Genomic DNA, 27,319 nt, shown 5'->3' on the forward strand with positions numbered 1-27,319 from the left:
TATTAGTCTAATGTAACTGGGATTGAGACTGTATTGAGCTGTATTCGTATAATGTAACTGGGATTGAGACTGTACTTAGCTGTATTAGTCTAATGTAACTGGGATTGAGACTGTACTGAGCTGTATTAGTCTAATGTAACTGGGATTGAGACTGTATTGAGCTGTATTCGTCTAATGTAACTGGGATTGAGACTGTACTGAGCTGTATTAGTCTAATGTAACTGGGTTTGAGACTGCACTGAGCTGTATTGGTCTAATGTAACTGGGATTGAGACTGTACTGAGCTGTATTAGTCTAATGTAACTGGGATTGAGACTGTACTGAGCTGTATTAGTCTAATATAACTGGGATTGAGACTGTACTGAGCTGTATTAGTCTAATGTAACTGGGATTGAGACTGTACTGAGCTATATTCGTCTAATGTAACTGGGTTTGAGACTGAATTGGGCTGTATTAGTCTAATGTAACTGGGAATGAGACTGTGCTGAGCTGTATTAGTCTAATGTAACTGGGATTGAGACTGTACTGAGCTGTATTAGTCAAATGTAACTGGGATTGAGACTGTACTGAGCTGTATTAGTCTAATGTAACTGGGATTGAGACTGTATTGAGCTGTATTCGTATAATGTAACTGGGATTGAGACTGTATTGAGCTGTATTAGTCTAATGTAACTGGGATTGAGACTGTACTGAGCTGTATTAGTCTAATGTAACTGGGATTGAGACTGTACTGAGCTGTATTAGTCTAATGTAACTGGGATTGAGACTGTATTGAGCTGTATTCGTCTAATGTAACTGGGATTGAGACTGTACTGAGCTGTATTAGTCTAATGTAACTGGGTTTGAGACTGCACTGAGCTGTATTGGTCTAATGTAACTGGGATTGAGACTGTACTGAGCTGTATTAGTCTAATGTAACTGGGATTGAGACTGTACTGAGCTGTATTAGTCTAATATAACTGGGATTGAGACTGTACTGAGCTGTATTAGTCTAATGTAACTGGGATTGAGACTGTACTGAGCTATATTCGTCTAATGTAACTGGGATTGAGACTGTACTGAGCTATATTCGTCTAATGTAACTGGGATTGAGACTGTACTGAGCTGTATTAGTCTAATGTAACTGGAATTGAGACTGTACTGTGCTGTATTAATCTAATGTAACTGGGATTGAGACTGTACTGAGCTGTATTAGTCTAATGTAACTGGGATTGAAACTGTACTGAGCTGTATTAGTCTAATGTAACTGGGTTTGAGACTGTATTGAGCTGTATTCATCTAATGTAACTGGGATTGAGACTGTACTGAGCTGTATTAGTCAAATGTAACTGGGATTGAGACTGTATTGAGCTGTATTAGTCTAATGTAACTGGGATTGAGACTGTACTGAGCTGTATTAGTCTAATGTAACTGGGATTGAGACTGTACTGAGCTGTATTAGTCTAATGTAACTGGGATTGAGACTGTACTGAGCTGTATTAGTCAAATGTAACTGGGATTGAGACTGTACTGATCTATATTCGTCTAATGTAACTGGGATTGAGACTGTACTGAGCTGTATTAGTCTAATGTAACTGGGATTGCGACTGTACTGAGCTGTATTAGTCTAATGTAACTGGGATTGAGCCTGTACTGAGCTGTATTCGTCTAATGTAACTGGGATTGAGACTGTACTGAGCTGTATTAGTCTAATGTAACTGGGATTGAGACTGTACTTAGCTGTATTAGTCTAATGTAACTGGGATTGAGACTGTACTGAGCTGTATTAGTCTAATGTAACTGGGATTGAGACTGTATTGAGCTGTATTAGTCTAATGTAACTGGGATTGAGACTGTACTGAGCTGTATTAGTCTAATGTAACTGGGTTTGAGACTGCACTGAGCTGTATTAGTCTAATGTAACTGGGATTGAGACTGTGTTGAGCTATATTAGTCTAATGTAACTGGGATTGAGACTGTACTGAGCTGTATTAGTCTAATGTAACTGGGATTGAGACTGTATTGAGCTGTATTCATCTAATGTAACTGGGATTGAGTCTGTACTGAGCTGTATTAGTCTAATGTAACTGGGATTGAGACTGTACTGAGCTGTATTCGTCTAATGTAACTGGGATTGAGACTGTACTGAGCTGTATTAGTCTAATGTAACTGGGATTGAGACTGTACTGAGCTGTATTCGTCTAATGTAACTGGGATTGAGACTGTACTGAGCTGTATTAGTCTAATGTAACTGGGTTTGAGACTGCACTGAGCTATATTGGTTTAATGTAACTGGGTTTGAGACTGTACTGAGCTATATTCGTCTAATGTAACTGGGATTGAGACTGTACTGAGCTGTATTCGTCTAATGTAACTGGGATTGAGACTGTATTGAGCTGTATTCGTATAATGTAACTGGGATTGAGACTGTACTGAGCTGTATTAGTCTAATGTAACTGGGATTGAGACTGTATTGAGCTGTATTCGTCTAATGTAACTGGGATTGAGACTGTACTGAGCTGTATTAGTCTAATGTAACTGGGTTTGAGACTGCACTGAGCTGTATTAGTCTAATGTAACTGGGATTGAGACTGTATTGAGCTGTATTTGTCTAATGTAACTGGGATTGAGACTGTACTGAGCTGTATAAGTGTAATGTAACAGGGTTTGAGACTGCACTGAGCTGTATTGGTCTAATGTAACTGGGATTGAGACTGTACTGAGCTGTATTAGTCTAATGTAACTGGGATTGAGACTGTATTGAGCTGTATTAGTCTAATGTAACTGGGATTGAGACTGTACTGAGCTATATTCGTCTAATGTAACTGGGTTTGAGACTGTATTGGGCTGTATTAGCCTAATGTAACTGGGAATGAGACTGTGCTGAGCTGTATTAGTCTAATGTAACTGGGATTGAGACTGTACTGAGCTGTATTAGTCAAATGTAACTGGGATTGAGACTGTACTGAGCTGTATTAGTCTAATGTAACAGGAATTGAGACTGTACTGAGCTGTATTAATCTAATGTAACTGGGATTGAGACTGTACTGAGCTGTATTAGTCTAATGTAACTGGGATTGAGACTGTATTGAGCTGTATTAATCTAATGTAACTGGGATTGAGACTGTACTGAGCTGTATTAGTCTAATGTAACTGGGATTGAGACTGTATTGAGCTGTATTCGTCTAATGTAACTGGGATTGAGACTGTATTGAGCTGTATTAGTCTAATGTAACTGGGATTGAGACTGTACTGAGCTGTATTAGTCTAATGTAACTGGGTTTGAGGCTGCACTGAGCTATATTGGTTTAATGTAACTGGGTTTGAGCCTGTACTGAGCTATATTCGTCTAATGTAACTGGGATTGAGACTGTACTGAGCTGTGTTAGTCTAATGTAACTGGGATTGAGACTGTACTGAGCTGTATTAGTCAAATGTAACTGGGATTGAGACTGTACTGAGCTGTATTAGTCTAATGTAACTGGGATTGAGACTGTACTGAGCTGTATTAGTCTAATGTGACTGGGATTGAGACTGCACTGAGCTATATTGGTTTAATGTAACTGGGTTTGAGACTGTACTGAGCTATATTCATCTAACGTAACTGGGTTTGAGACTGTATTGAGCTGTATTAATCTAATGTAACTGGGATTGAGACTGTACTGAGCTGTATTCGTCTAATGTAACTGGGTTTGAGACTGTACTGGGCTGTATTAGTCTAATGTAACTGGGATTGAAACTGTACTGAGCTGTATTGGTCTAATGTAACTGGGATTGAGACTGATCTGAGCTATATTGGATTAATGTTACTGAGATTGAAACTGAACATAGAACATAGAACATTACAGCGCAGTATAGGCCCTTCAGCCCTCAAAGTTGCGCCAATCTGTGAAACCAATCTGATGCCCATCTAACCTACACTATTCCATTATCAACCATATGTTTATCCAATGACCATTTAAATGCCATTTAATTTAGTGAGTCTACTACTGTTGAAGGCAGGGCATTCCACTGAACTAAACAAAACCAAAAGAACTGCAGATGGTGTAAATTAGGAATAAAAACAAAGTTGTTGGAACAGCTCCGCCGGTCTGGCAGCATCTGTGAAGAAAAAAAACAGAGTTAACGTTTTGGGTCCGGTGACCATTCCTCAGATCTGTTCTGAGGAAGGGTCACCGGACCTGAAACGTTAACTCTGTTTTTTACCTTCACGGGTGCTGCCAGACGCACTGAACTGAACGATGCTGGGATTGAGACTGTACTAACCTATGCTGGACTGGTGTTACTGAGATGGGGAAGTGAAAGGCACGGATATATTGGAAACATTGTACAGTTCCTTTCCCTATAGCTGCAGTGACTGTGAATCAGCTTTGTGAAGCTGTGTCTGAAATCTGGGGGGAAATGCACCTTTCGCCTGTGTTTTGAGGTGGCCTTTACTCCAGTTTCATAGATGGTATTGACCTGGGATCTGCTCTCTGGGAGGTAGTTCAGTGCAGATGCTGATTGTCACCTGTTTTTACTACACTAGATTTATAACTTTGGAATAGAACCTGGATAGGTTTCAAGAGATGCATTGGAAAGCTTTGAAGAATGTTTGGGCTGAATTTTATTTGTGGAATGGTTTTCCTTGCTCTGGGTGCACGTGTGAGTTCCGTGCAGACATTGTACATCCTTGAGTGGAACCAGTGATACAGGGATCAGAATATCCCTGTGTGTTAGCAGATGCCTCTGTCCCTGTTTCTGCAGTGATAATGGATGCACATAGCTAGTTTGTGAGTGAATGAAATTTGATTCCCTGTTTAAGGTGACAAAAAAAACCTGAAGTTTCCATGAGTTAGTCCAGAGTTTGATTTAAAGGAAAACCCCAAGAACTGTTCCATGTATTGGTCATTCAGACCATACAGTGGATGCTGGGAATCTGAAATACCACACGGAAAGTGCCAGTGAAACTTAGCAGGTGTGGCCCCTGGGCAGAGAGAAACAGTCCATGTTTCGAGTCTGGTATGACTTCTTCAGAACTGGTATTTCATTTTGATTTGATTTACTGTTGTTACATGTACCGAGTTACAGTGAAAAGTGTTGTTTTGCATGCTGCTCAGACAAATCAGATTTTACACAGGTACACTGGGGTAATAGAACAGAATGTAGAATATAGTGTTACAGCTTCAGAGAAAGATCAAGTTTAATATGCGAGAGGTCTGCTCAAAAGTCTAATTTCAGAGGGGAAGAAGCTTTTCTTGAATCTGTTGTTACATGTTTTCAAAATAAAGAGGGTGGACGGGAGTGTAACTGGGGTGGGAGGGGTCTTTGATGATGTTGGCTGCTTTCCTGAGGCAGTGGGAAGTATAGATGGACTCAATGGATGGAAGGCTGGTCTGTGTGATGGATTGGGCTGCGTTCACAACTCACCGTAATTTTTTACAGCTCTGGGCAGGGCAGTTGCTGTACCAAGCCAAGATACATCTGGACAGAATGTTTTCTATGTTGCAGGTACAGAAATGAGTAAGAGTTATTGTGGACATGCCAAATTTCCTTAGTCTTCTGAGGAAATACAGGTGTTGGTGTGCTTTCTTGACTGTAGTGTGCCATTTTTTTAAAAAATGGACAAACTCTATGCCTGCAATTATTCACCAGTTAATTGCCCTGCCATCTAGGTGTAGAGCTGGATGAATACTGCAGGCCAAGCAGCATCAGAGGAGCAGGAAAGCTGATGTTTCGGGCCTAGATCTTTCGTTAGAAAATCCCTTCATTTTCTGAAGAAGAGTCTAGACCTGAAACGTCAGCCTTCCTGCTCCTCTGATGCTGCTTGGTCTGCTGTATTCATCCAGCTCTACACCTTGTTATGGGAACTGCAGATGCTGAAGAATCTGAGATAACAAAGTGTGGAGCTGGATGGAAGAGTCTAGGCCAGAAATGTCAGCTTTTATGCTCCTAAGATGCTGCTTGGCCTGCTGTGTTCATCCAACTCTACACTTTGTTATCTCTACACCTTGTTATCTCAGATTTCTCCAGCATCTGCAGTTCCTACTATTTCTGCCCTGCCATCTATGTAGTTTGGTTGAATTTACTCAAATATGACCCCAGAATTTTAACATTCTCAGTCCACGTCGATGTTAGGTTAGAGTCAATCCCACGGTGGTGTGTAAATTAGTTGACGGCATACGTTTGCAGTCCTTATTTTCTCTGGGAGCTGAGTGCTGGTTGGCAGGACTGCGCTTGTACAGTTAGAGAGAAGATTAAAGTGTTCGTCCCTGGAGAGTTCTTTCTCTGATTGGATAGCCGAGCAGAAAGTGGGTGTGTTCAGACAGGGGTGGGAGCTTGTAGTCCTTGCGGTTGGGTTGGTGGCAGATTGTAGAGGACCTGAGCTCCAGTAGCAACTGCTGGTAATTTAACAGGGGAGAGAGAGAAAGCTTGAACAGCTGATTGCTGAGCAAAGAGGTGGAAGAAGCATGTGAGCGGTGCACAGGGTCCGCGAAGAGCTGCAGCGGTGGAAATGCACAGTGCATTAGCCCCCGGGAGCCTGAGCAGAGGAAACCACTGTAAAGTTTAAACAGGAGGCAGCAGGAATTCCAGTCTCTAGCTGAGCAGCAGGAGGATTGTTTGATCATGTGGCGCTGTCGGAGCTGCTGATTCTTTTCAGATCGCGGATTGCAAGCCCCCGGTACAGGGGGAGATAACAGATTCCACTCGCTCGCACACGCACACAGGCTGTTCTGACTGAGCTCCAGTTTATCCGGCACTTTGTTTCCCTTCATCCTGTGCTGAGCACCGAGACATGTTTGACTCTGAATGTGAGATCTGGGAAGAGGGAAAATATGGAGAAGTCGAGTAGTGAGGAGTTTTCAATCCACCGGAGCCCCTCAGTGGAGAGCAGGGACTCGGAGGTTGGAAAAGCCTCTACGCCTGGACAGCAGTTTGGTCGTGGATTTACGGCTGGGGCTTTTTATGGCAACTCCGGCAACCGCAACAGGGAGCCGGCAGGACCCGGTCTTAAGAGGGACAGATACACAGCCCCGAAAGGCAGCAAATATGTGGTGTTTTACCTCGACCTGTCCTTTGTTTTTCTCCTAGAATTCCAAAAGTGCAACATGGCCAGGGGCTGTTTGTGTTGTCTGAAGTACTTGATGTTTCTTTTCAACCTGATCTTTTGGGTAAGTGATTTGATTTTCTTTCTCTAAGTATTGACTGTATAATTGAGAGCTGAAATGTCACTTGGTCTCTACAAATACAGCTGAACTCGGTCGTCTCCACACCCCCCCCCCCCCCCCCCGGTATTAAAGTTAGCTGCCGTCAGTCACGATCTGGTGTTCAGTGTAATTTAAGTCTTGTAGTTGGCAGGGTGAGGTCTCCTTACTTACATAAGAACACAGGACGTAGGAGCAGCACCAGACTCTTCGGCCCCTCCACCCTGACCTGCTGTCTACTGCAATCGTGGTTTATCTTCTCCCACCACCCCCACCCTCCTGCCCAATTCCCATATCCCCTCGAACCCCGTGATGTTCAAAAGTCTCTAAATATACTCAAACTCTCAAGCATCCACAGCTCTCGGGGAGAGAGGCCCAAGGAACAAATTTCTCCACATCTTAACTGACCGACCCTCTGTAAATGGAAATGTTTTCTGGGCATCCATTCTGTCAAGGAGCTAAATAAAGATAAAAATAGCAGGAGAAACTCAGCAGGTCAGGCAGCATCTGTGGAGAGAGAAACACAATTAGCATTTCAAGTCCTGTATGACTCTTAGATTGGAAACTGAGTTTCTCCGGCACTCTCTTTTTAATTCCAGCATTCCATTATTTTGCTTTTATCCCCTTTAAGAGGCTTATGTATTTCAAGGCAATCATCTCTCTTTCTCTAAGCTCCTGGAAGTAGTCCTATTCTGCTCAATATTTCCACGTAGGGTACTGTTCTCATCCCAGGATCCAGTCTGGCTTATGCTAAAGGCACCCCCTGGAAGGCAATTATATTCTTTCTTTAGATATATTTCCTGTACTTCAGCTGTGGTCTGTCCAAGTGCCCATGCAATTGCAATTAAATTTCGTTACTTATACACTCCATCGCTTTCTCTATAATACCTTTGCTTTCCCAATTCTTGCCTGTCAGTTAATTTGTTGTGACTTCTGTACAAGGATATTCAGGACCCTCTGAACAGCAGCACTACTCCGTGTCTCTGCAATTTAAAAAAGAAATTATTTTCTGTTTTTCCTTCCCAGTTGGATACCTGCAGATTTCTCCACATTGTGTTCTGCCCGACACAGTCTTGCTCCTGCACAACCTGTCTGTACCTCACTGCTTGCTGGCCCACTTAACTTAGCATTGTCAGCAGCCTTTAGATGTATGACATTCACTCCTGGGAGATAACAAGAACTGCAGATGCTGTAGTCCACGTCAATACAGCTGAAGGAACACAGCAGGTCAGGCAGCATCAGAGGAGCAGGAGAGTCGGTGTTTTGGGCCTGGGAGGACTCACTCAATCCTGTTGTTAAAACTGACATTCTCTGTCCTGTGAATGCAGTGCAGAGCAGCCCTGGATGTGTACTGCATTAAAAATGGCTTTGTGGCTCTAAGTGAGGCCAGCAGGCAGAATTCTGCGTGAAATGAGCTAATGGTTATCACCATATCCAGTCAGCAGTCTCTGCAGTTTGCAGCATTTAACTTGGGGATAAGTCCCGATTCAGTAACCCGCAACACTCCAGGAATATAACTGGGGATTAAGGTTAGTGCGGTTCTGACCAATCGTGCTCCCCTTCAGCATTTATTATGATCTCTTTAAGCATTGGTGCTTGTTAGGTCAGTTATAGCAGAGCTAGATAGCACTGCCTCATCACTGTGCATCCCTGGAGATTACAATCAGCTGTAAAACTCTGGCAGTGCATCCCGCAAAGGCAGTTGTTTCCATAGCATGTTCCTACTTTACAGCAACTGAGTGATTTTGTTTTTGTGAATGAAATATCTGCAATTATTATTCAAAGGGATGGTTTGAAAATGTGGCCCAAGTTGGAAATTTATCTTCCGTTCTTCCCAATTTGTCAATGTGTCCACACTCCAAGTGTTTGAAATTCTATTGTTTGTTCTTAATGAGACATACAAGATCCTGAGGGAATTTGATATGGTGAATGCTGGGAGGATATTCTCTTGTGAGGGAGTCTGGAACTGGGGGCACCATTTTAAAAATTAGAGGTCTCCCATTTAGCACTGAGACGAGGAAGAATTGGTTAAGGGTCATTAGGTTGTGGAACGCTCTTCCCCAGAGGATGGTGGAGCTGATTATTGAATGTATTCAAGGCTGAGTTACACGAGTGTTTGATTGACAAGCAAGTCACATTATGGGAGAAACAGACAGAAAAGTGAAGTTGACAGAGGGAGTTGACGAGGGGCTGAATGGCCTCTTCTGCTTCTAAGTTTTCCAGTATATTCCATTACTGATTTGATGCAATCAGTCCTTTTAGCTCGTAGGACTTCTAAGTGATGGCAGTATTCCAGTGTCCTCATGGTAATTAATCCATCCTAATGGAAGGTACAGTATTCTGCACTGTTAGGATCTAGTGTCACTTGGTGCAGAATACAGTACAGTGCACTGGGTATTAATTTTTCCTTTTAGGTTGGTCATATTGAATCGTGTGCTATTCACCAGTGGTGTAATTATCCACTTGGAGATTAACTTCTCTGAGCCTCCCATCACAACAGTCCCCAGCTTCCTTGGTCAGTTTGACCTAATCTGTCTGCGTGGCTTCCTATGAAATGGACATTTGCATTGATCTGGATATATGATAATCGGATGAGATGTCAGCTGCTGTGTTGTGGTTTAGAAAGACAGAATGGGAATAGTTTCAGATTGCAAGAAGTTTTTGTTAATAGAGACACTGCAAGCAGACATTGTTAGCAAGGGCAGAATAATTAATCAGATATCAGAGACTTATTTTTCTGTTCCTTCATATGCTGCTTAGTCCATGCAGCGGTCACTGTATAAGCCTGAGTGTGTGCTATGTATGTTAAAAATTCGTGAGTTCTGCATAATATTTCTCCATGTGTTACCGTCAGTGTATCTGCCATCGCATCTCTACCATTTTACATAATTCTGTGCTGCTGGTATATTTTTCAATGCGACAGCATTAAACAGGCATGCAGAGATTACTGTGACTGCACATTTCTTGGCTGTCCCAGAAGCATGCACCCCCTCCCCTCAGCAGGGGTTAATATGAGACCACAGGATGTAAAATCATAAACATAGGAGCAGAAGTAGTTCATTCAGCTCATAAGGTCTCCCCACACCGTTCAAAGTCTGAAGATGTGCAGGTTAGGTGGATTTTCCATGCTCACTTACTCCATAGTGTGAGCTAGATGAATTAGCAGTGGGAAATGGGGAGGTTATGGGGATAGGGTGGGATGCTGTTCTGAAGGGCGGAAGGCCTCCATCTGCATTGTAGAGATTCTGTGATTCTATGAAATCACTGCCTATCTAATAATCCTCACTTTGTATTTTTCTGCCTTATCCACATAATCTTAACCCTTTTATGAACCTGGTTCCATAAGCTTAATTCCAGTACAGTGCAGTAAGTGTCATAGGATGACCCAGTACAGCGGGAGACCATTCAGACCATCGTTTCTGTGGCGATTCCATGAGCATGCTATTCAACACATGGCTTTCTTTAACTAGCCCTGTAAATTCTCCTTTCAGGTGTTTTCAGTTCCCTTTTTGAAGGTTATTATTGAATCTGCTTCTATGCCTATACATTCCAGATTGCAACAGTAACTGTTATTTAAGCAGAGCCTTTTAACGTTATTTTAAAAAAGTCCCGAAGTAGATCACAGAAGGATTAACAAACAGAATGTGGTGTTAACCTACGTAAAAACAGATGACCAAAAGCTTGATGGTTGAACAGGATTTGCTACAGCTTGTGCAATAGATGGCAAGTTTAAGTTGTTCCATAAAAATACGTTTTCCCTATTTCACCTCTTTAGCCAATTACCTTAAATCTGGATGCTATTGTCGTCGATCACTGTGGTAGTGGGTATAGTTTTTCCCCATTTACTTTACCTTCACTTGTCAAACTTTTATCCATCAAATCTCTCCTAACGCTCCATGCTCCAAAGAAAACAACCGCAGCTTCTTCATTTGGGGCAGCACAGTGGCTCAGTGGTTAGCACTGCTGTCTCACAGGGCCAGGGACCCGGGTTCGATTCCAGCCTCGAGCAACTGTCTGTGTGGAGTTTCACCCCGCATCTGTATGGGTTTCCTCCGGGTGCTCTGGTTTCCTCCCACATTCCAAAGGTCTGCAGGTTAGGTGGATTAGCCATAGGAGAGGGAATGCTCTTCAGAGGGTCAGTGTGGACTTGATGGGCCGAATGGCCGGCTTCCTTACTGTAGGGATTCTATGACTCTTTTCTGTACCTGCAACTAGAGTTCCTGAATTCTGATGCTTTTCCAGTAAATCTTTAATTTGTGCCCTTTCCAATGCCATGCCACCCTTCCTAAAGTGTGGAATCAAATGCAATCACCAGCTGAGAGGCAAGTAGGAAAAGATAATGTATATGTGACTGGAAGGTTGTTTCCTTATGTTTTTTTTTGGAATCAGTATTAGATCCCTTGTCTTTTGAGGAGAAAACTAATGGTTTAGATCTGTAATAAGAGATAACAAGGTGTAGAGCAGGATGAATGGTCTAGGCCTGAAATGTCAGCTTTCTTGCTCTTCTGATGCTGCTAGGCCTGTTGTGTTCATCCAGCTCTACACCGTGTTATCTCAGATTCTACAGCATCGGCAGTTCCTACTGTCGCTGGTTTAGATCTAAATATAGGATTCATGATCAATCAGTTTTCGATGATACAAAATTAGCCATGTGATGGTGAGGATGAAATCTGCAGACTACAGGAAAATATCAATGGAATAGCCAGATGGGTGGGAAAGATGCAAATGGAATTCAAACTAGTGAACTGAGAAGCTCTGCATTTGAGGAGAGCGAACGAGGTAAGGGAATAGGGGTAGGACACTGAGATGTGTACAGGAACAGAGAGATCTTGGAGGAGCAAATTACTGCAGATGCTGGAATCTGTACTGAAAACAACAGATGCTGTAGATCACAGCGATGCTGTCTGACCCGAGAGACCTTGGAGCTCAGAATCCAAAGATCGCTGAAGGTAGCAGGATAGCTAGATATAGGTACATTTATCAGGTCCACTGTGGGTGGACCCTCCCTTTTCAAGAAGGCACCCATCACCACCATCTAAAGGGCAGTTAGGGATGGACAATAAACATAGGCCTAGCCAGTGACACACAAATGAATCAATGAATGAATTTTAAAAGAAATGACAAGTAGATGACCTACCAGAGGAAAGCCATAGTAGTCAGTTCTCTGGCACTGAGCCTGACACTGTGGCAAAGAAGAGAAGGGGGCAGAATAGAAAAGTACTTGTGGTAGGGGACTCGATAGTTAGGGGAACTGACAGGAGATTTTGTGGTCAGGATCGGGATTCCCGGAAGGTATGTTGCCTCCCTGGTGCCAGGGCCTGGGACGTCTCCGATCAGGTGTATAAGGTTCTAAAAGGGGAGGGCGAACAGCCAGAAATCGTGTTACATATTGGCACTAATGATATAGCTAGAAATAGGATTGAGGATATAAAAAGTGATTTTCAGGGAGTTAGGATGGAAGCTGCAGAGCAGGATGAACAGAGTAGTGTTCTCTGGTTTACTACCGGTGCCACGAGATAGCGAGGTGAGGAACAGGGAGCGGGCGCAGCTTAACACGTGGCTGCGCAGCTGGTGTAGGAGGGAGGGCTTCAGATATGTAGTTAATTGGGATGCCTTCTGGGGAAGGTGGGACCTGTACAAGAAGGACGGGTTGCATCTGAACTGGAAGGGGACCAATGTCCTGGGTGGAAGGCTTGCTCGAGTAGTTCGACAGGGTTTAAACTAGTATGGCAGGGGGGTGGGAACCTGAGCTGTATACCGGAGGTGAGAGTTGATGCAGGTGAGGCAGTAGCAAGAGGTAGACCAGCTAGTGGGAAGGATTTTCCTGGGAAGGAACCAAGGGATCAGTTAAAGTGTGTTTGCTTTAATGCAAGGAGTATCAGGAATAAAAGTGATGAACTTAGATCATGGATCAGTACCTGGTGCTATGATGTTCTGGCCATAACAGAGACATGGGTTTCTCATGGGCAGGAATGGTTGCTGGATGTTCCAGGGTTTAGAACATTTAAAAAGAATAGGGAGTGGGGGAGAAAGAGGAGGGGGTGTAGCACTACTAATCAGAGAGGGTATCACAGCTACAGAAGCTTCCATTGTCGAGGAAGATCTGCCTACTGAGTCAGTATGGGTGGAAATTAGGAACAGCAAGGGAGTAGTCACCTCGTTAGGGGTTTACTACAGGCCCCCCAATAGCAGCAGGGAGATTGAAGAAAGCATAGGTCGACAGATTTTGGAAAAGTGTGCACGCAGTAGGGTTGTTGTAATGGGTGGCTTTAACTTTCCTAATATTGATTGGAACCTCCTTCGAGCAGAAGATTTGAATGGAGCTGTTTTTGTAAGGTGTGTTCAGGAGGGTTTTCTAACACAGTATGTTGACAGGCCGACGAGGGGAGAGGCCATTCTAGACTTGGTGCTTGGAAACGAGCCGGGGCCGATATCAGATCTTATGGTGGGAGAGCATTTTGGTGATAGTGACCATAACTGCCTCACATTCTACATAGCTATGGAGAAGGAGAGGATTAGGCAAAATGGGAGGATATTTAATTGAGGAAGTGGAAACTATGACGCGATTAGACATGAGTTAGGAAGCATGGACTGGGAACAATTGTTCCATGGTAAGGGAACTATAGACATGTGGAGACTGTTTAAGGAACAGTTGTTGCGAGTGATGAGTAAATATGTCCCTCTGAGACAGGCAAGAAGGGGTAAGATAAAGGAACCTTGGATGACGAGAGCGGTGGAGCTTCTTGTGAAAAGGAAGAAGGTAGCTTACATAAGGTGGAGGAAGCTAGGGTCAAGTTCAGCTAGAGAGGATTACACGCAGGCAAGGAAGGAGCTCAAAAATGGTCTGAGGAGAGCCAGGAGGGGGCACGAGAAAGGCTTGGCAGAAGGAATCCGGGAAAACACAAAGGCATTTTACACTTATGTGAGGAATAAGAGAATGGTCAAAGAAAGAGTAGGGCCGATCAGGGATAGCATAGGGAACTTGTGTGTGGAGTCTGAGGAGGCAGGGGAAGCCCTAAATGAGTTTTTTTGCTTCTGTCTTTACGAAAGAAACGAACTTTGTAGTGAATGAAACCTTTGAAGAGCAGGTGTGCATGCTGGAATGGATAGAGATAGAGGAAGCTGATGTGCTGAAAATTTTGTCAAACATTAAGATTGACAAGTCGCCAGGCCCGGACCAGATTTGTCCTCGGCTGCTTTGGTAAGCGAGAAATGCAATTGCTTTGCCACTTGCGAAGATCTTTGCATCCTCGCTCTCCGCTGGAGTCGTACCTGAGGACTGGAGAGAGGCAAATGCAATTCCTCTCTTCAAGAAAGGAAATAGGGAAATCCCCGGCAATTACAGACCAGTAAGTCCCACGTCTGTCATCTGCAAGGTGTTGGAAAGGATTCTGAGGGATAGGATTTATGACCATCTGGAAGAGCATGGCTTGATCAAATACAGTCAACACGGCTTTGTGAGGGGTAGGTCATGCCTCACAAACCTTATCGAGTTTTTTGAGGATGTGACTAGAAAAGTTGATGAGGGTCGAGCTGTGGATGTGGTGTATATGGACTTCAGTAAGGCATTTGATAAGGTTCCCCATGGTAGGCTCATTCAGAAGGTCAGGAGGAATGGGATACAGGGGAACTTAGCTGCCTGCATACAAAATTGGCTGGCCAGCAGAAGACAGCGAGTGGTAGTAGAAGGAAAATATTCTGCCTGGAAGTCAGTGGTGAGTGGGGTTCCACAGGGCTCTGTCCTTGGGCCTCTACTGTTTGTAATTTTTATTAATGACTTGGATGAGGGGATTGAAGGATGGGTCAGCAAGTTTGCAGACGACACAAAGGTCGGAGGTGTCGTTGACAGTATAGAGGGCTGTTGTAGGCTGCAGCGGGACATTGACAGGATGCAGAGATGGGCTGAGAGGTGGCAGATGGAGTTCAACCTGGATAAATGCGATTTGATGCATTTTGGACGGTCGAATTTGAAAGCTGAGTACAGGATTAAGGATAGGATTCTTGGCAGTGTGGAGGAACAGAGGGATCTTGGTGTGCAGATACATAGATCCCTTAAAATGGCCACCCAAGTGGATAGGGTTGTTAAGAAAGCATATGGTGTTTTGGCTTTTAATAACAGGGGGATTGAGTTTAAGAGTCGTGAGATCTTGTTGCAGCTCTATAAAACTTTGGTTAGACCGCACTTGGAATACTGCATCCAGTTCTGGTCACCCTATTATAGGAAAGCTGTGGATGCTTTGGAGAGGGTTCAGAGGAGGTTTACCAGGATGCTGCCTGGACTGGAGGGCTTATCTTATGAAGAGAGGTTGACTGAGCTCGGTCTCTTTTCATTGGAGAAAAGGAGGCGGAGAGGAGACCTAATTGAGGTATACAAGATAATGAGAGGCATAGATAGAGTTGTTAGCCAGAGACTATTTCCCAGGGCAGAAATGGCTAGCACGAGGGGTCATAGTTTTAAGCTGGTTGGAGGAAAGTATAGAGGGGATGCCAGAGGCGGGTTCTTTACACAGGGAGTTGTGAGAGCATGGAATGCGTTGCCAGCAGCAGTTGTGGAAGCAAGGTCATTGGGGACATTTAAGAGACTGCTGGACATGCATATGGTCACAGAAATTTGAGGGTGCACACATGAGGATCAATGGTCGGCACAACATTGTGGGCTGAAGGGCCTGTTCTGTGCTGTACTGTTCTATGTTCTATGTTCTAGATAAGGTGATTGAGGGGGCTGTATGAAATACTTTCAGTTATTCACAGAAATATTTAATATAACAGCAAGGAAATTATGCTCAAACTGTTTGAAAGAGCTGGCCAGACCACAGTGTATTGCATACAGTCCTGGCCACCACAATATATGGAGGACACCACAACATGAGAGAGAGTAAGGAGGAGATTTACTGTGGATGTTGCCGGGAATGTAGAATTTCAGGTCTGATCACATAGGCAGAGTATGTTCTCTTTGAAACATAGGATGCTAGGAGAGTTTAATTGAGGTGTGCAAAACTGAAGACCCTAGAAAATTTGTCTAAGGAGGATGGTTTTCCCTCCGCAGAGTGACAATAGTGGTGGATGTAGATTTTTAAGTAATTGGCAGAAGGGTTAGAGGGGACTTAAGAAATTTTTCATGCAGACTGTGACTCACTGCCTGAACGAGTTGTAGAGGCAGAAATACTAACCACATATTTAAAATAAAACATCTGAATGTGCACTTGAAATGCGAGAACCTACAGTGCTATAGACCACCTGTTGGGAAGTGGGATGAAGCTGGATCACTCTTTTGTGGATGGACAGAAATGATGGTCTGAATGGTCTCCTTCTATGCAATAAGTTTCCATCATTATGATAAATGTTTTACAAAACCACTCTGCCTTTGCCTTTGTACTCTATGCCCTGATTAATAAGGCCTAGGATTCACTTGTGTTTTGAATAACCTTCTTGGCTTGAAAAGACTTGAGAGCACTTAGAAAACTTTCAGAGAGAGCCAGCAGGGATTTGTAAAAGGAAGGCCATACCTGATCAATCTCGTTTTGAAGAGGTGACTGTAGAAGTGGACTGGCCAGTATTTCTGGATGTTATTTATGTGAACTTCTAAAAGGCACTTGATAAGCCTTTTAGGTGTAGCTGAAGTTTGTGGAATTGAAGGTATATTATTGAACTTGTTGGGAAATTGGCTGAATAACAAGGAACAGGGTTAATGGGCAGAAAGTGATGAGCAGTGTCATGCACGATTTGATTTCAGATCTCAAGCATTCATCACATTTATTAATGGCTAGTGTGATGGGATGGAAAGACACATATCCAAACTTTGTAATAATACAGAGATAAAGAATATAACAAGCATGTAAAAATAAAAATATATTGATTGATTAAGTGAACTGGCAAACCTAGCAAATGTGGAGATGGTGAGGTAGTGGTAATGTCACTGGGCTAGAAGTTAAGAGACCCAGACTAATGATATACGTTGATGATCCACTACAACTGGTGGAATTTAAATTCAGCGAATAAATCCGGAACGTAAGGATAGCCTCAGCGACGTTACAACTGTCACTTTTTATAGAGAGGGGAAAAAAGTTAACTGCTTCACAAATGGTGCTTGTGTATCCTGGCCTGGCCTCTACACGGTTGCAGACCCACAGCATTGTAGTTGGCTCCTTACTTCCCTCTAAAATAGAGTCATAGAATCATAGAGGTTTACAACAAGAAAACAGGCCCTTCGGCCCAACTTGTCCATGCCGCCCAGTTTTCACAATTGATCTAATCCCATTTGCCTACATTTAGTCCATATCCCTCTAAACCTGTCCCATCCATGGCCTAGCAAGCCACTCTGATCAAAGATCATTAGGAATGGGCTGCAAATGCTCATCCTGTCTATGATGCCTACATCCCATGAATATTTTTTAAAAATAGTTGACAATTGTGAAGCCAATTTGGATTTTAAAAAGTTAGAACAAAGAGCGTTCTAAATGGTGCCATATATTACAAGCAGTGGCGGACCAAAGAGCCTTGCCATGAGGGAGCGGGCACCGGGTTTTCTAATAAAATGGACCTTTGACAAATAGCAGTTTTCACTTCTTATTGACTCATATTCTAATTAAATTTAATTCAATTAATTTGCTAGATTGTGTCATACCCATCGGTAATGACCACAAGTGCATTTTCAATTCACCCCACCCTCAACAGCCTTCGGAAGAAAGTTCCAGATTTCCAATCCTCTTGATTTGTACAAGTGATTCATGACATCACCCTTAGAATGCCCTGTTCTGGATTCAGCCCACCAGAGGAAATAATTTCTCAGTCTCTAGCCAACACAACTCTTGAATCATCTCTGACATCTCCAGTATCTCACTGAGAATGGTGATATAAACGTCAGTTTATGCCAGCACTGGTGTTGTTCTGCTTGCTTCTGCCCTTCACCCTTCCAAGGCTGTTGTACCCCTCCTGCGTTCCCATGCCCAGACCTGGGTGGGATTGTTCTGGATTAACACAAAATCATAGGGTGACAGTAGAACAACACCTCAGGGTTTAGATTTTTCTGGCCAAAAAAAATCAGCACAGACTCAGTGAGCTGAATGCTCGTCCATGTGCAAAATGGTGGTATAGTACGGCCTTGACTATATCATGTTGAACAATTTTCTGATGAGGTCCCCTCACCCTCCCAAGTTATTTCCTCCATCGTGTTTGAAGCATACACCCCAATGTCTGACCAGCGTTATCTGCTGTTTCCCATGCAGCTATCACTATCTATCTATTCCATCCTCTAGCACCTAAACACCCTTTCTGACTCGTTATTAATTCATCCAAGATCCCCAATAAGTTTCTACTTTCCGTTCTCTAACAAACACTGTTCCAAATCCAGATTACTTTGCAACTTTCCACCGGGTTCATCCTCCTTCCGCCATCACATCCATGAGCTCTATCATTCTCCACCTGGCTCCTTCTGCTCTGCAGAGCCTCCACTTACCGCCTTAAATATATTTCACTGATGCAGACACATGTATGACCAAATCAGTTCCTGTTTCCTCCTAATTGGTCTGTGAGTCCTACCTATTATTTTCTTGCCCTTGAGATACTTCTGGCATTTTTTGACAGAAGTATTTTTTTTCCAGTTTTTGTTGTTCCTTTGAAGTTATGCATGTGCTGATTAGAACAGACACTAGGCGCATCCCAAAACTTCTGCCTCTCAGCCCCATGGACCCGGGTTCGATTCGAGTCTCGGGTGACTGTGTGGAGTTTACGCATTCTCACTGTGTCTGCGCGGGTTTCCTTCGGGTGCTCTGGTTTCCTCCCACAGTCGAAAGATGTGCAGGGTAGGTGGGCTGGCCATGCTGCCCGTAGTGTTCAGTTAGGTGTATTAATCATGGTAAATATGGAGTTATTGGGATAGGTTAGGGGGCTGGCTGTGGGTGGAATGCTTTTCGGAGAGTCAGTGCAGACTTGATGGGCCAAATGGCCTCTTGCCACACTGTAGTAATTCTGTACAAGGAGGCCATTTGTTCCATCGTGCCCAGGCGAGAGGAAAGGTGCCAAGCGAGTGTGGATTTTTACAGTGATTTATAAGAAAAAAAAAGACTGTTTTGAGAACTGTTTGAAATTAAGTCCGTACATACCTGCACCCTGGAAATAGGCAAGCTCAGAGTCGATATCATGAAGTTCTTTGTCGCTGACGTGCATATTCCAGATAGGACATTGAACACCCTAACTCTGTGGTCATTCAGAAGCCAGTTGGACTTTAAACTGGGGAGAATTGTGGGGGTTTTTTGGTGTGGAAACATCAATTGAATGGCCTGTCAAGCTGTACTTTGAGGATCATAGAACCCCTACAGTGTAGAAACAGGCCCTTTGGCCCAACAAGTCCACAGTGACCCTTAGAGCACCCACCCAAACCCATTTAATCTACAAACCCCTGAACATTACGGGCAATTTAGCATGACCAGTCTACCTAGCCTGCACATCTTTGGACTGTGGGACAAAACCGGAGCACCCAGAGGAAGCACGTGCAGACACTGGGAGGGTGTGCAAACTCCACACAGACAGTTGCCCGAGGTTGAAATTCAACCTGGCCCCGGGCGCTGTGAGGCAGCAGTGCTAACCATGTCATCCGGTCCAGAGCTCAAGTTACACATAAAGTCTGAAGCTTTTCAGCTGAAGACCTGCAAATTCTGCAAAGCACTTATGAGAATATTTTCAACATTCATGTCTGCATTGCAGTTATTCTAAATTGTTTGGTTTTGGCACTGCCCAACGATTAATTGAATTCCATATGGAATGATTTGCTCTCCTTGTATTTGGATACTGTTACAGCTTCTGTATGAAAACTGCCTGCGGTAGGAGAAATCAGAGGAGCACTTTGCAAAGTTTTACACTCCAATAAATAGCATGGGAGAAAAGGTTCCCCATAAAATGCCCTGAATCCAACCTCAGCACAAACTCATGTTGAAAATGTCTGGACTTAAATAGTGAAAGTATGAGTTCCCCTCCAGCATTAGCTGTTCTATCAAATGGCATGAAGAGAACAAGCTGAAATATTTATGGAGCACAGTTAGCCACTCTCTGTGCACTGAGAGAGAGTAGGACACTGGTTTCAACTCCAGCAATTTAAGCTGGAGCCTTTTGGTATGAGGGACGCAGCAGGGCAGCAGGTTTCTGCATCCTGGAAATCCGAGGCCCTAACATCAAGTTAATTTGTCCCATCTGCTAGATTACGCCCGACTAATTCATTTCAGAACCAGCATGGGATCTGTCCCAACATGGGGCTGAACTGCTGAAAATGATGCGCACGGAGTTACAGATCTCATTAGACTAGTGTTTGAATTTACTCTTATTGACAAGTAAGAAGTTCCCATTCACTGGGCAGTGCGGGGCTGTAGATCCCATTCATTGACATATAAGAGAAGGATGGGACATTGGTGCCTATTTGCAGGTTAATGTTGACAGTTACAACGCTGAATATAAATTCACTCCTTCTTAGTGATGGGGCTGTGATTGCTGTTGCCAATGATCTGGTATTTTCAGTCCATACACACTATTGAGCAGGGTCCCCTGAGTTAATGCATGTGTGGGTTAAAGTCCTGGTACATATCTAACTTTTGTGTGAGCTCCTTCCAGTACCCTGCGATGGATGATTCCTTAGTTTCAGATATACTGTTTGTCATTTTTATCTGTTTGTCATTTTTATAAACGACCTGGATGAGGGCGTAGAAGGATGGGTTAGTAAATTTGCAGACGACACTAAGGTCGGTGAAGTTGTGGATAGTGACGAAGGATGCTGTAGGTTGCAGAGAGACATAGATAAACTGCAGAGCTGGGCTGAGAGGTGGCAAATGCAGTTTAATGCAGACAAGTGTGAGGTGATGCACTTTGGTAGGAGTAACCAGAAGGCAAAGTACAGGGCTAATGGTAAGATTCTTAGTAGTGTAGATGCGCAGAGAGATCTCGGTGTCCATGTACAAAGATCCTTGAAAGTTGCTACCCAGGTTGACAGGGCTGTTAAGAAGGCATACAGTGTTTTAGCTTTTATTAATAGAGGGATCGAATTCCAGAACCAAGAGGTTATGGTGAAGCTGTACAAAACTCTGGTGCGGCCGCACTTGGAGTATTGTGTACAGTTCTGGTCACCGCATTATAAGAAGGATGTGGAAGCTTTGGAAAGGGTGCAGAGGAGATTTACTAGGATGTTGCCTGGTATGGAGGGAAGGTCTTACGAGGAAAGGCTGAGGGACTTGAGGCTGTTTTCATTAGAGAGAAGAAGGTTGAGAGGTGACTTAATTGAAACATATAAAATAATCAGAGGGTTAGATAGGGTGGATAGGGAGAGCCTTTTTCCTTGGATGGTGACGGAAAGCACAAGGGGGCATAGCTTTAAATTGAGGGATGAAAGATAAAGGACAGATGTCAGAGGTAGTTTCTTTACTCAGAGAGTAGTAAGGGAATGGAACGCTTTGCCTGCAACGGTAGTAAATTCGCCAACTTTAGGTACATTTAAGTAGTCATTGGATAAGCATATGGACGTACATGGAATAGTGTAGGTTAGATGGGCTTGAGATCGGTATGACAGGTTGGCACAACATCGAGGGCCGAAGGGCCTGTACTGTGCTGTAATGTTCTATGTTCTACACTAAATGTCCTTTCCTACTGTTCTGGAGATTAATAAAACAGCAGTTTCAGTCTCTGTAACGCTCGATTATAGACCTTAACCAGAATGTGGTGTGGTTTAACAATACAGTTATCTCCAGATCTTGAACAGCTTGATAGCAGTTTTCCAGTGAAGAGAAGTATTTTCCAAACTGTAAACCTGTTCAAGATCTGTGCATTTTATACTTGAGCTGTGTTGTTCAGGGCTTATTGATTGCGGTAAACAGCTTGCCTTATCTCCATTTGTTTTGGAAGAGGAGAGGGCCATTCAGCCCATTTTGCTTCTTCCACGACTCTACGATCATCGGCGATCTGTGCCTCACCTTCATTTAACCCACTTTTTTTCATATCCCTGGATACCTTCACTCTGCTACTAACTCAAAAGCTTAGTTTTGTAGATTTCAGTTGACCCTGAACATTTCCTGTTCCTGTGAATGTGGAGGTGCTGGTGTTGGACCGGGGTGGACAAAGTCAGAAGGCACACAACACCAGGGTCTAGTCTAACAGGGTTATTTGAAATCACAAGCTTTCGTAGCACTGCTCCTTCGTCAGGTTGTGATCTCAAATAAACTTTTGGACTATAGCCAGGTGTACTGTAACCTCGGACTATTTCCACTTCCAGCAGTGACTTGAACCCAAACCTTCTACCTCTGGGGTAAGGACGCTACCACTGTTCCACAAGAATCCACTCTGGCTTTCAGTAAAGTTTTTAAAGTTATTTACAGGATCATGGTTTTTTGGATTTCAGGGTCAGACATCCTACTTTTAAACATAATTATGATGTTGCTTCTAGAAAACCATTTAACAGCAACTGAAGTTACTGAACCTTAACCTGAGCAAGATGACTTAGCAATGTCTGTTCTTCTGTTGTATGTTCTAATGCAGGGAGCTGTTCTCCACAAACAAAAGGGATCTGTTAAAGCCTTGAACATTTTTTTGAAATGCCCAGGTGCTCAGAGACTCTATAGCACCCTGTTGTTCAATCAATGACAACACCTTGGCCAATCAGAGTCAAACTGTTCGCCATTTTTTTTTCAATTGTTATGCCATTTGTAATTTGGCATTGTTGTGTTTGTCGTGGAGAATATACCATGAAAGCTTTTGGTTCAGTGATTTGGAGGTGGAGACCAAATGTAATACTTAGGTAAAAACCTAAGTAGGAATGAGTTCCATGAGGAAGATGTAAAGTGGCTTCAGATGGATTTGGACAGGATTAGCGAATGGGCAAGAACATAATGGATGGAGTATAAATGTATGAAATTGGGAGACTGTAGAAGAACAAATGTGCAGGGTATTTATTAAGTGGTAAGAGGTTGGAAAGTGCAGATGTACAGAGGGAGTCCATGTTGAAAAGTCACTGAAGGTAACATGTAGGTGCAACAAACTGTTGGGCAAGTTAATGGAATGTTAGCCTTTCGTAAGAGGATTTGAGTGCAGGAGTACTAGTCTTGTTCAACTTGCTTATGAGCCTAGTTAGGACTCACCTGGATGACAGTGCGCACTATCCTATCTTAGGAATGATACATTTGCCACCAAGTGAGTGTAGCAAGGGTTTACCAGACTTGTTCCCAGGTCTGTACTTCAAGAGAGATTGGACTGACTGGGTCTGCATTCTCTAGATGTTCGAAGAAGGAAAGGCGATCTACTTGAAACCTAAAATGTTTACAGGGACAGACAGGCTAGAGAAAGGTAAGATGCTTCCCCTGTTTGGGGAGTTTAGAATCAGGTGAACAATTTAATAAGGAGGGAGATGCCACTGAGGTCCGAGATGAGGGATAATTTTTGGAATTCTCTACCATCCAGGGCTATGGAAGCTCAGTCTTTGGGTATGTTTAAGGTGGTGATTGATAGATTTCTGAATACAGTTGGTGTATAAGGTTATGGGAACAGAGTGAGTAACAGACATTGAAGTGTTCAATCAGGCATGATCGTATTGTTTGGTGGGGCAGGTCAGTGGGCTGAGCAGCCTACTCTTTTCCTATGTAACATGTCTCCCTTCAACAAGATGCACTGTCAATAATTCATGATGTTTAATCATTCATAGGACAAAGGAGCGTCCAATCACTGTGCTTCCAATCTTCCCACTACTTGACAAAGGAAAGGATTTTGGATAATGTATTTGAAAGGTAGGGCAGTCTGGATTGAATTGACAGCCAGAATTCAAATCCCACCCCGTATCAGATTGTGAAATTGCATTCCATAAATTATGATAATTTGTGGGTTGACACGAGGAAAATTACCTCAAAAGCTGCTTCAATTAACTTTTGATGTTGAGTGATGATTTGAAGCAGGCAATCAGTTGCCCTTCACTGCCAATGAGTATAAATAAGTGGCTGGTCCATTATAGTTCAAAATCCACATTAGCCTCTGTGTCAGCGATAGACTTTCTGCTGTTTATACATATGAGTACTGCCCACACTCTCCCAGTGACTCTTGCCCACTCTTGCAAACAGCTTGCTGTTCAAAACAAGGGTTTTTAGTTCAGTCTCAGGATTCTGGATGTCACTGGTAAGGCTTGTGTACAGATATTTTCAAATCAACCTGTTCAGAGATGTTATCGCACATCTCTGGTGCAGCTGGGACTTGAACGTTGGTCTCTTCATTCAAGAGGTAGAGACACTACCACTACGTCACAAGAGCTCAGTAAGTCCAGATTATGTAGGAACATGAAAGCAGGATTATGCTGTTCAGCCTATTGAGCTTGAGCTGCCATTCAGTCAGATCATAGTATACTTACATTTATGTTACCCCATTCTAATGCGGTTAACAGAATGAAATTATTTGGGAGAGTACTTAAGATCCAGCCAGTTTTCTGTGATCTGGGGAGGCCAGGTTGGTTGAGGACTGCAGATTTCTTTCCCAATAGGGTATTGAACCATATGGGTTTTTAACGGTGATTCAGATGTTTCATGGTCACATGAATGATCCCAACTTTTTCATTTTGTTTTGTTCCGATTTATTTACTAATGCAGTTGTGCTACCCAGATGGACTGCAACTCATTACCACCTTCTCCAGGGCAGCTAGGGATAGGCAATAAATGCTGGGCCCAGCCAGCAATGCCCATTCTCTATGAAATGAATTTGAAAATAAAAAATTCCAGGCTGTGAAGAACTTTGAAGTCTATCATTGAGCCTGGTTTCTGGATTATGTGGCCCATAACAATCTCTACAACTGTTCTCGTATCGTCCAGTTCATTCACAACCCACTTCTGATGTTTGATTCATTTCAAGATGTTTAGTTTTAAGGATGTTCAGTAAGTTGTTGAGAAATATCATTCACACTGCTGCTTTTGCCTGCTGATCATGTAGACTGTGTCTCTGTAATAGAGAGAGCCATCTGAGCTTTAGGAAGATGTAGAACCCTGGACAGCTTTAACAGGGCAGTGTTCAGCCTAGCTATGATCCAGTGAGAGGAACGTCTTGGGGACAATATTTTTCCTACGCTTCACGATTTCTGCATCTCACTGCTGTCTGGAGGATTGCTTGCACGCTGACCCAATCTTCAGCGACAGCTTGTCAGGCTGATTAATATCAATCCAAGAGAATATTCATTTCAGCTCCAGTGCTGTCTGATTTGATTTTTTGATGTAAATCTCACAATTAATTTGCATTCTGAGCATTAATCAAAGTGAAGTATCGTTGAAGTTTGCAGCTCAGTGATTTAACGACACTTTAACGTTCTCCTAGAAATTTTTCAAAGTGAATCAGCAGTTTCTGCCTCAAAACCAATCTCACAAATGAAATATTGTGGGAAGTGAATTATCTTCCAATTCTAATCATTACTATGAACTGCTCTGATTCTCAAAGTGTAAAAAGGCAGTGGAGTTGTCAAAACGAGATTTTACTGAACTTATTCTTTTACACAGCTTCTTTACAGCACTGACCTGCCTCGAACAATATTGGTTATTTGGAAGGAATCATGGCAAAGAGGTGTGAGGGTCAACAGAATGTAGCCGGTTCGTCCAAGGAGAAGGGGTTTGGTTCATTCGGCGTAACCAATTGTTTCCTGCTGCTCACGTTTGAGGACAAAGTCAGAAGTCACAGGACACCAGGTTACAGTCCAACAGGTTTATATGAAATCACAAGCTTTCATAGTGCTGCTTCTTTGCCAGGCTCAGAAAGCTTGTAGTTTCATATAAACCTGTTGGACTATAACCTGGTGTCATATGACTTCTGACTTTGTCCTCTCCTGTCCAATGCCCCGGCATCTCCACATCATGGCTACCATCAACACACATTTGAGGAGAAATTTATTCTTGTGTGTTTTTTTTTCTTTTGTTGGCAAATTCGCAAACTCACTCATTGTGGATGTAAAAATTAATTGTAGCTGTAACAAACAGGATTTCTAGTTTAAGGCCTGTTGAAGAACATTTACATTATATCCCTGGGAATGGGGAAGTATCCAACTTGAGTTATCATATCCCCCAGTTCAAAGCATTTTGACAATCTGTGGCCAAGAGTTATCCTCCATTCAATACCAGTAAAAAGTTACACAGCATGGAAGCCCATCAAATTTGCTCCAACCTGTGTTGGCCATTGATCCGGATTGATCTGTGAAGCATATTGCAATGCATTGCTTGTCTGTGGACATTTTAACAATGTAAAAGGAGTGATTAATGCCATTCGTAGCATTGCAGCATGTTTTCAGGGCAGTTTTGCTGGTTGACTGCAGTGAGATGTTCATTACCATTGCTCCAGCTGCATGCAGTTGTCGTTCTGATCGCCAGACAAACAGATTAAAATGTGTTGGAACTAGTGCCTATTAGCAAAGTGAGATAACAGAAAGCATTCACTAATCTAACATTGAGCTGTACAGACTCTGAAAACAGGGAGATTGTTTGTGGTGAAAGTAAATATCCATAACACAGGTGAGAGTCTGAGTTGCCTCAGCTGGGCTAGGAACGTCAGCCAGCCTGGAGGACCAACTACAACCAGCTTCAGGTAATATCACTTGGTAACTACTCTGCAAGTTTCACAAATTATTCCTTTTTAAATTCACCTTTCAGAGCAAATCATGGAATGCAGTTGGAGCCTGGACTTGTAAAGAGGAAGCTGTTTAATTTTTAAAAATAACACTTCTTGGAGCATTTTGAACCTATTAAACAATTGTAGTTCAACTTATAAAGTGAATCTGACGATTCCTGTTAAATTGGGCAATGTGAGGATGAGACACTGACATAGTGGCAATGCCACTGGACTAGTAATTCAGAGGAGCTGGGTGAAGCTCTTGGACATTGGTTCAAATCTCACTTCGAAGGCGACTGGAATTTGACACATTTTAATAAAATCTGGAATACGAAGGTGGCCACAGTGAAGGAAAACAGGAAGCTATTGTGAATTGGTTGTAAAAACCCTAATGATCCACTATTGTTATTTAGGGAAACAAATCTGCCATTCTTACCCAGCCTGACTACATGTGACTCCACACCCAAAGCAATGTGGTTGACTCTTAACTGCCCTACTTTTCTCTACCTGAGGATGCAACTCAGGGCGGCACGGTGGCTCGGCGGTTAGCACTGCTGCCTCACAGC

The 27,319-nt window shown here is 43.1% G+C and overlaps 1 protein-coding gene across 4 annotated transcripts in view; it reads left to right on the top strand.

Annotated features, from left to right (window-relative positions):
• tspan9a (tetraspanin 9a) overlaps positions 1 to 27,319 on the top strand; it is a 192,141-nt gene that overhangs the window by 97,985 nt on the left and 66,837 nt on the right. For 3 of the 4 annotated variants that reach the window (XM_048548674.2, XM_048548676.2, XM_048548675.2), the window contains one exon: positions 7,051 to 7,130. In XM_048548674.2, the coding sequence (XP_048404631.1) occupies positions 7,068 to 7,130 (63 nt within the window). In that variant the 5' untranslated portion in view covers positions 7,051 to 7,067. Of the gene's footprint in view, positions 1 to 6,301; positions 7,131 to 27,319 lie in introns of those variants that run through there. The other variant, XM_048548673.2, reaches the window with a different exon arrangement.

The sequence above is a fragment of the Stegostoma tigrinum genome, chromosome 18 (genome assembly GCF_030684315.1).
Source record: "Stegostoma tigrinum isolate sSteTig4 chromosome 18, sSteTig4.hap1, whole genome shotgun sequence".
Lineage (NCBI taxonomy): Eukaryota > Metazoa > Chordata > Chondrichthyes > Orectolobiformes > Stegostomatidae > Stegostoma > Stegostoma tigrinum.